The 10,377-nt window shown below is 31.9% G+C and overlaps 2 protein-coding genes across 2 annotated transcripts in view; both read left to right on the top strand.

Moving 5' to 3' along the window:
- The first annotated feature begins 5,586 nt into the window (after window positions 1-5,586).
- LOC21404083 (elongation of fatty acids protein 3-like) lies at window positions 5,587-7,029 on the top strand. The gene has a single exon (XM_010107741.2). The coding sequence runs from the start codon at window positions 5,835-5,837 to the stop codon at window positions 6,735-6,737; it is 903 nt and encodes a 300-aa protein (XP_010106043.1). The 5' UTR covers window positions 5,587-5,834; the 3' UTR covers window positions 6,738-7,029.
- Window positions 7,030-9,449: 2,420 nt separating this feature from the next.
- The window catches only part of LOC21404082 (probable 1-acyl-sn-glycerol-3-phosphate acyltransferase 4), a 3,790-nt gene continuing 2,862 nt past the window's right edge, over window positions 9,450-10,377 (top strand). The window contains exon 1 of the mRNA XM_024171994.1: window positions 9,450-9,977. The gene's annotated coding sequence lies outside the window, so the exon portion shown is untranslated. The remainder of the gene's footprint in view (window positions 9,978-10,377) is intronic.

The raw sequence follows: 10,377 nt of genomic DNA, 5'->3' as shown, positions 1-10,377 counted from the left end.
ACTTATTTATCCTTGAGTACCATTGATTCTCTAATGGACAGTGATTCATAAAACACATTCATAAATCGGAGCTCCTACTGGTCCAAGTACCGAATCAACCCTCAAGAGAATTATTTATCTACTTCTTTCTTAAGAAGGAATGGATTCCATCTCGTGTAATAACATTCGCGGCTACCTACTTCATCATGTCTCCAAAATACAAGGAATAGGATTCATGATCTCAGAATCCGTACCGAGTCAATCAAAAGACACAAATCCATAAAATAGGAGTCTGTTAAGAACTCAGGATTAAGATCATCCTATATATGACCATCGGTAGACTCAATTAGAATTTCTATACTTAACGGAATTATTAGAAATTCATATTGTGTCTGTGTCCTTGTTCCACATAATCTCATTATGCAAAATACACTCATTCAATATCTCACCATATTAACAGTGCGGATAACACCGTTCCATTATAAATGGGAATGACATGTATTAATAATGTTTTAATTAAAGATTCTGAACTTTAATTAAATTCATTATGAACATTGCTTTTTGATTATTATCCTTAAACATTATCCTCTCGTATATAACACTTATATACAATGTTTAAGGTTACATAAATAATCATGGAATTTTCATTGATATTCATAAAATATTCATAAATATATGCACATAAAATAATGAATAAACTCTTTTATTAAATAAATAATAAATATCATATTACATCTTATGCTTCTAGGATACCATTCCCAACAAAGATAGCGTTGTTTTCTACGTTTGGTTCATGGATTAAAATCATGAGATTAAAACTATTTTTGATTTACGTGTATTTTTTTATGATAAAAAATAATATAACAAACCATAAATCATAATTCAAATCATAATATAAATCATCTAACCCAACGTCCCTTTAAGTTTGCCGCTTTTTGTATGACGCATTTTTAGCCATTTGATTATTTTAAGCCCTTATCGTTTATTTGTTGATAGACATATGTCGTCCTGAAGTACCTTGTTTTAATATTAACATCAATTATGACTTGAGGTTACTATTATCTTCCTCTATTATCATTTATTTACAATTTAATGAAAATATTAATATCAATAGTATATTTAGTATTAAAAAGTGTGATACGATATGTTATTTTTATTTTTATTTTCATGCATAGTGCTATTTAAAATGTTAAATTTACTTTTTTCTATAACTATTAAGCTTTAAAAGTTGTAAAAGTACATTTTTATTTTTAAAATAATTATAAAATGTAAGACTTGTAATGATTACATAAAAAAGTGAACATTTTAACTAATAGTAATTAAGTACTAAATTTTCCGTATGTTTAATGAGAAATTTATCACAAAGTATATCATATGAAAAATTGACACAATAAATATCATTGTATTAGAGAATATTTTTTACACTCAAATATTAAACTTGCAATTAACACATTAATTATATGAAATGCTCACAGGTTCATCGTTTTAAAGTTCATATCAAATCTCAGTTAGTATTGTTTTTTTTTATAAAAAAAAAAATTTATAATCTCCTTGTCGTTTTGTTGTTTGGTCGTTTTAAATTAACGTCATTTTTATGTCGTATCTTTATGTCATTTTCGTTTCTTTAGTCCTTCTTCCTTTCATCCTTATGTTGTCGACATTCTCATATTAATGTCCCATTGAGGTTATTGTTGTTTATAACTGTTGTAGTTTTTTACGTCATTGTTGTTTGGGCTAATCTACAAATGGTCTCTTATCTTTATCCTCAATCTCACTTTAATTTTTTATTTTTAAGATGTCACACGATTGATCTCTGTAATTTTACTTTGTTTCAATTTCAGTCTTTTTGTTAATTAAGTGCTAAATATTTAACAGAATCTATAAAAATTATGGACTAAAATTAAAATCATCTAAAGTTATGGGACTAAAACATTACAGAAAACAAATGTTAATTTCTATAGATAGTCTTTAAATTTTAACTATTTTTAATTTTGGTATCAAATTTAAATAGATTCCGTTAAATATTTAACACTTAATTAACAAAATAACATAAATTGTAACAAAGTAAAACCTCAGGAACCAACCGTGTGACGTTTTAAAAGTCAAATACTAAAATAGGATTAAGGATAAACTTGAAGACTATATATGAGATTAATCCTCATTGTTTGATGTTCTGTCCGTTTTAGGTTATAAAGTTTTATCGGTTGATTTTGTATTTCATTTTGAGAATTGATACGTCTTTATAAATTATTGTTGTATTTTTAGAGGAATTATTCAGTAGATCGGATGTACTACGTCATTTTATTTATTTAATACACCCGTCTAATAAAAATATATTATTTAAACACTGTCTATGTCAACTTTTTAACTCTTATATTTCTCTTTTCTGATGTGTATTGTATTGATTGTTGGATAAAATACATCGATAACTATTCTACTCAATTTCTTTTTTTAATTAATTAACTTTAAATTATTTTTTTTTCCTAAAATATAATTATTACAATTTTCACCGCTTTGTGGGCATCCCTTGCTATTCCATCTACAAAATGGAAAAAAAAAAATATATGCTTTCTTAATGTGTATTGCATTGATTGGTGAGTAAAATACACTAATAACTGTTCTACCCAATTTCTTTCTTTAATTAATTAACTTTAAATTGTTATTTTTATTTCTAAAGTATAATTATTTCTCCGCTGTGGACGTCCCTTGCTATTCCATCTACAAAACGGGAAAAAAAATAAAATAAAATAAATATATATATCTATATATATATATATTTGCAGCATGCTTTCTACTTCTCTAAACTTGGTATAATCGAGGCCATCCGCCAAAGACAAAGGAAAAAGATATGCTTTCTCTTTTTTTTTTTTTTTTTAATTTGATATTGAGGATATTGAGATTAAAAGTACATTAATATATTTTAATATTATATTGCTTATTTTATTTTTTTTTCAAACTTAATTTGAGTTAAATATAGTTTCATGTTTCTTCCATTTAAATTACCTTTTTTTCCCTTTATGTGCTGAAAGATATATTTTCAATGGTACCTTAATTTAACGCTTTAAAAAAAATTGCGAGTTAATCAATGAAAACTTATATGTTACCTATTGACCTATTGACACGAATTTCGACAACTGTTGTTTAAAATTTAAATTTTAGTTTAGAATTTAAATTGGTGTTTAGGAGTGAAAAATTCAAAAATAATTCAAACTATTAACAATAGTTTAAGTACAACTCAAATTGTTAATTTTAGAATTCACCTCCTCCTAAATTCTAATAATATTAATTGTTGTCAACAATCTAATAGTTCAAGATTTTACCTTTTCTCTCTCTTAAATTTCAATATTAAAAATATCATAACTTCTTTATTTTAATTCCAATTGAGATATTTTTTTTAATGTGTTTATAATGAAAAGAAGAACAAATCCTCACCCATATTGTATATTTTTTAATTCCAATTGAGATATTTTTTTTAATGTGTTTATAATGAAAAGAAGAACAAATCCTCACCCATATTGTATATTTTTTAATGTCATTTAAAATAAGATCTTATAAGATTTGTTACAAAACTTTAATGACAATTTTTAACACTTTGTCCGAATACTGTTCGGATTTTATTCTCAATTCAAATTATAATTTATTTACATATTTAAATAACAGTTCAGATCACAGTTTAAATTATTATAATTCAAATTTTACAGTTTTAATGAAAAATGTTCAAATCTGTAAAGTTTGAGTTATTGAACCAAACAAGCCTTAAAATGCTTTATTTTTGTTTGTTTAGGTCCATACGTCTTCTTTTAAACTAATGTAGTTTCTTACAATACTGTTGTGTTTTTCCGCTCTTACTTTCGAATGTATTTTTGTTCCCATGTTATGTTGATTTTGAGTTGATGTCTTATTTTAGTTATTGTTGTTTTATTTTAGTTTGTGTCATTTACTTCATTATTGTTTTTTTTTTCTCTCTCTTCTTTTTTGGCATTCTGGTCGTTTTACTTCATTGTTGTTTTTATCTATTCTCGTTCCTAAACGTCTTCAATTGATGCTCATATTATTAAAGAGGAGAAAATACATATTACAACGACTATAAAAATCAAGTGAATCTATAAAAAGAAAAACCAACACAAGTCCTGTACACATAAAATTCTAAAGAATAAGGATAATGAGAACACCATATCTTATTACAATTAATGATTCCAAGATTAGCAAGCTTATCAGCACACATGTTAGCTTCGTGAAACACGTAAGAAAAATGAAAATCCATGCTCTTGGACAAAAAAAAAAAAAAAAAACTGCTCCAGTCATTGCGCAATCTCCAAGACAACTGTAAAGATTTCGAACTCAAAAAAGAAATGATCTTTTATTTTTAATAGATGCTCACGTGTACATCATATGATCAAAATTTTTAAAAAAACAGAAGCCGTTTCTATTAGTCTTTAATTGCTCACGTGTACATCATATGATCAAAATTTTTAAAAAAACAGACGCCGTTTCTATTAGTCTTTAATTGTAAAGATTTTTAAATTAAAGAGGACAATTGTTAGAGAAAAATATAAATTAAATTGTCAAATTTAAAAAGTTCACGATACAATAAAAGCCTACTTTGTTTTAGTGATGTTTTTGTTTATTTTGATGAAGGTAACTAGCTTATAATGTTTATTGTTCTTTTTTTTTTATCGTTCTTAGATTTACGTCATTTTTTTTAGGAAGCATCTGAACAAACAAAATTTCTAGAATCATTATCATCTGGAAAGGAAGAAGAGACGAGAAATAAAATAAAAATAAATAAATAAATAAAGACACCCTCAAGTCAAACATAGGACAGGCACCATTTTCTTCCCTCTATTTTGCTGAGGATGATATCGAATACGACGCACTTCTACGACAATAAAAATAAATAAAATGTACGTTGTCATTCATGTCCTATATGAATTCCTAACTATTGCAATTGAGCATCCATGACGAACAATTCCCCAATAATGTAACTTCATTTGTGACGAATGAGAGAGCTTTTATATGTAATTACAAGTCAGACTGTGATTTTATTTATGCACACGGTCAATTATCATTTTCTAGATGCAATCAGCGATGCCAAAATTTGCAAAAAAAATAGATATATGTAACACGACACGCACATATATACATTAGTCAAAAAAACTTAAAAAAGTTATCAAATTACAAACGAAAAATTTTTAAGACCCTACTAATTAATGCTAGATGATTCAGTTATTACGTATTTAATATTTTGGAATGTTGGAGCATAAACTCAAAAGATTTCTGAATTCATTTCCTATTGGTTTACAAGCTTGAACTTGCTTTCAAATTGTCAAGATATGTATCTTGAATAAAATCTCAAAAACGAAGATCGAAAAAAACAATAATAATAAAAAAACTTAGGTCCGCAGCCGACCTTTGGCAATTTGCTTGTAGAAGAAGTAGTTTTTAAGAAAATAAAAAATTGCTTCTAGAAGAATTTACTTAATACTTGGTAAGAAAAGTCTTGAGTCTCCAATGGAACGGAAGTCCCACACACCACACGTCAATTTTACTTCTTTTTATTGGCCCCTTTATAATCCTTTGACTTTCCATTGGTTCGACATTCTCATCTTCGTCACATGCAAATTGAACTGGTCTTACCTCTCTGTCTGAACTCTCGCTGCTTCTTCACATCCTTCTAGACTAAGGAAAGTTCAAGGCTCTCGTCTTAAAAGAATAGTCATAATAATAATCCCGCATTAATTCCAAAAGTACATGCCATCACATTTCTGCAAAAAAATCCACATTCTTATCATTTTTAATCAGACCAAGCGGCCGTTGAAAAATTGTTATACGACAACAAACTACCAACAGACACAATGCAGAAGATCAAGTACTGGCTATCGGAGCATCCAGAAATCGTGGCCTTCAGGTGGAGCCCCACCCAATCATATGGCTCCACGTGGTCATTCCTCGTCGGAGCAATCACCATCTACATTGCCGCCGCCACAACCCTACACTTCCTCCTCAACACCCTCCCCCTCCACCTCCTCCGCCGCCGGAGACTCCGGCCAATCCCTCTCGGCCCAATCCCTGCAGTCCACAGCCTCGCGATGTGCCTGATCTCCGCCGTCATCTTCCTTGGCACGCTCCTCTCCGCCGCCTCCGAGATCCGCGACACGCGGTGGCTGTGGCGGCGCTCGAGGACCAACCCCGTCCAGTGGCTCCTCTGCTTCCCCCTCGGCACGCGCCCCACGGGGCGCGTCTTCTTCTGGTCGTACGTCTTCTACCTCTCCCGCTTCCTCCACCTCCTCCGCACCTTCTTTTCGGTCCTCCGCCGCCGCCGCCTCAGCCGGCTCCGTCTCTTCAACCACTCGATCCTCATCGTCACCTCCTTTCTCTGGCTCGAATTCTCCCAATCCTTTCAAGTCCTCGCCATTCTCATCACGACCCTCATCTACTCGGCGGTCTACGCGTACCGTTTCTGGACCGAGATCGGATTGCCCGCCGTCGGCCCGGTGTTCGTGGTGAACTGCCAGAAGTTGTTGCTCTGCTTCAACTTGGTTTGCCATTTGGGAGTTCTTCATCTGCATTTGATTCTCAAAGGTGGGTGCAATGGGATCGGGGCTTGGATCTGCAACTCTGTGCTCAACGGAGTCATTCTTTTGCTCTTCTTGAAAATGCGCTTCAGAAAGACGAAGCTCCGTGATGAGCTTGAGGGCTCGGTTTCGTCAGTACATTACAAGAATGATCAGAATATTGTTAAAGAGAAGTATGGTTGAGTTAATATGAGATTTTTTAACTTCTAGGTGATTATACGACTTTTGTTTTGTTTTGTTATATTGTTATACCTATATTGCTCTCAAGTGATTTGGGAGTAAAAATTGTAAAATCCCATTACACATTTTTTCGGGTGAATTACGTGGTTATATATGTACGTCACACTAATTTAAAAGAGAATGTGTTACCATCGGATTATTTTTTTCGAGTAAAAATTGTAAATACGGCTACAGTACTTATAATGTGATTTTTTAAATATATATATATGCCAAACTGATTCAAGAGTTCATGTTCTATGCTTTGTAAATTTCCAAACGTTTGCTTTGCTTTCTTTTTTTTTTCTTAGGGGATTTTATTTTATTTTATTTTATTTTTAGCATCACGTTTTCTTGATTGTTAGGGCCTGCCAAAAAAGAACAAACTCATGTGTTCTTTTATTCTTATCTCATTTTATGTCCCTTTAATAATATTATGATACTTCAATTAAAATGTTACGTCAATTAAAATATTCTTATCACGTCAATTAAAAAGTCATAAGGTGGTATGTTATTATTAGGATGACACATAAGGAAACAGAAAAATAGGACATATGAACTCATTCCGCTGAAAAACTAATATTGGTAACTGGAGGCACTTCGCGTTCAATCAAATATCAGCTTATTGGTATGAGCTTGCAACAAAAGCAAACATAACTAATATAAATATATATATATATATATATATTAGTGAAAAATGAAATGTGTTTCTATTAATGGGGCTTGGTAGATTCGACCGTTGTGACAATTAGATTGTAAATATAAGATTGAGCTTTTAATAGATGATAAATTTTGCCTTCTAATTAGTGGAAAATTTATAAAATTGGACATTGGGCCCTTGTTATCAACTCTATTAAGAGAATGCGATCTTAGATTAAGGAAACATTAGGCTCCCTTCTAGACTTTCTTTATATAAAAAAAAAAAAGAAAGAAAAAATATGAAGTACGAATAGTATCCTTTTGAGAATATCAGAGACAAGCCATAAATTCCATGTGAGTTAGGATTTGGGCTACAACTAATTAGTGTTTGCTATTTTTTTTTTTTTTTCATTTGTTATTGATTTTGATGTGAAAATGCAAACCCCGTAATTGGAGTTGCAAAAATCATAATATGCCTGATCCATGTGGAATTCCTCGACCTCAAGTTCTTGCGTTTCTATTTTTTTTCATTTGTTATTTGATTTTGAAGTGATAGAAATGCAATCTCGTTCATTTTACCGATTTCAATTTTGTTATAGTTAAAAACTCTCACAAAAAGTCATATTTAATTTTTTCTACTACAGTTAAAAGTTCTCACATAAAATCACATCTTATCTCGAATTAAAAACTCAAATCGACGAATTGAACGATAAGATTCCTTATTCATGCGGAATTCCTCAAGTTCTTTGTAGTATAACTTACCTAGCCATGTTGAAACGGAGAAAAAAAAAGAAAATACAAATAGCAAAAATAAAAAATCATTATAATAACTCTTCTGTAATTTTGATATGTCTAAAATATTTCAAAATCTCCTGAAATTTTACAAGGAGAAAATTAGATTTGGACTGAACTAGTTTCAAGAAAATAAGAGAAAATTATGTAATATGATATTAAAATTTAATAACTTTACATTTATTTCATTTAATCTCTCTTTATCTTTGATGATTCAGAAATTGATATTCTATTAAAATACTATCTAAAAATTGGAGCCGAAGATGTTGGCATCTTTGTTGAGTGGTACAGATGTTAAATGTATATCATTAGGTGGTAGATGTAAAGATGGTATTTTTTAAGTGGCATTTTTTGTATAAACAATTGTTGAATTTAGCCTTACAGTGCATATATTTACCCCTTATTTTTATTAATTATTTAACTAAAGAGGATATTATCAAAGAATAATGATAAAAATTTAGATCAATTTACTTTAAAAGAGTATTTTCCTCGTTTTCTTTTTTTTTTTAACATTCCAAATTTTGAGAGATATTTGGGAGGGCTGCCAAAGTTTTATAGTTTGGATCGACTTTTGCCGGTGGCAGGAAAACTCCTGCAATTTTTGCCAAAAAAAGAATTCTGTGTAGATTAGGGATCCGTTTAGTTCGCTGATTCGAGTTTTTAATTCGAGTTGAGATGTAATTTTATATGATAACTTTTTACTGTAATAAAAAAGTTAGATGTGATTGTTTGTGAGAGCTTTTAACTGTAATAAAACTCGAATTCTAAACTCGAATCAGCAAAATGAACGGAGCCTAAAATACCTCTAAATTAGGGTTGTTCGTCTTTACCTCTTTTCCTCCTTTCTCAGCCATTCCCTTCTCTCTCTCTTCTGCCCACCTCGCTGACCAGCACTCCACCAGAGATCTCCGATCTACAACAACAAATCAAGATGCTCTCCACTCGATGGCGACAATGGAACCACGCAGAACTCCGTGCGGTGGTGAGGATTAATGTGTAGAGACTCCACGGAGTCCATCGTAAATCTAAACCACGGTGGCATATTTTCTATTCGTCGCGGTGAAGCTCCTCCATTGCAAATCTTTTTATTTGTGGTGACTTCTTGTTTCGGCGTTGTACGGTTGCGCAAGGCACGGCGAAATGGTGTCCTTGAGGAGAAGCAAAAAGCTCCGGTGAGATTGAAGTCGTTAAAGGAGAGAACGTGTGGAGATCTCCATTGGTTCGTCCTCGTCACTAGAAAGATCTCCCCTATCCAGGGAGATTGATGGCCGAACTTTCTTTTCTTTTTTATTTTTTCTCTCTCTTTAACCGGTTGTGGATTTTTGTTGTAATCTTTTTCCAGATTGTTGTTATTGTGGTTGTGGATCTTTTCATTGTATTTTTGTGTTTTTACTTGTATTTTTTAGGTGCTCTGGTGACGGAGACGGCTGTTGCCTCAATCATGGCGATTACCAGTAGAGATACCGTCAGTTATTGGCTGAGATACTATCAATTATCGGATGAGATATCGTTGATTTTTTGTTTTCTGTGATTTGGTTTCCCGGTTGCCGGCTGCCGATAACGGTGGATTCCGGACAATTTTGGTAGTTACCGGCCTGTGACTTGGTGGTTACCGATGGATAGCCAGTATCTTTGCGGATACCAATTGGTATATTGACCAAATACTAGTGACTCGATTGGCATCGGTGGTTGGTAGCTGTTCGTGACTATTGAATACTGACAGTTGTCGGTCGGATACCGCCGGATATCTCGCTTGGAGACTAATTTTGTAATCAGGTACCAACAGGTAGTTAGATACTAGTATCGTGATTGAAGACCCGGTATCCTAAAACTATATTTTAATATCTTAAAGATAGTGTGATAACATCGCCTCACATATGTCAATTTAAACCTGTTGCATTTAAAGCCCAAATTTTGATGTGTTGGACTGGATCATTTTTAAGGCCCGTAACTATTCCCCACCAACCGGGACCCACTAAACCAGACTAATTTGGGTTAGCGCTGAAAGCGGAAGGCCATCATATTCGAGTGTGACGCACAAGGTGGAATAGCGCTTTGCATCACGGAACGATAAACGACACAAAATAAAACAAAACAGTTGCGTTGCTTTGTGCCTAATCATATCAACCGCCCGCCAACCAAAAAAAAAAAAAAAAAAAAACAATCAAAAAGCCCC

Source organism: Morus notabilis, unplaced genomic scaffold, assembly GCF_000414095.1.
Source record: "Morus notabilis unplaced genomic scaffold, ASM41409v2 Scaffold630, whole genome shotgun sequence".
Classification (NCBI taxonomy): domain Eukaryota; kingdom Viridiplantae; phylum Streptophyta; class Magnoliopsida; order Rosales; family Moraceae; genus Morus; species Morus notabilis.
This window is presented reverse-complemented; position numbering and strand designations above follow the sequence as displayed.

Coding starts and splice junctions, on each gene's coding strand:
- LOC21404083 (XM_010107741.2), top strand. CDS start 5,835: ATGCAGAAGATCAAGTACTGGCTATCGGAGCATCCAGAAATCGTGGCC.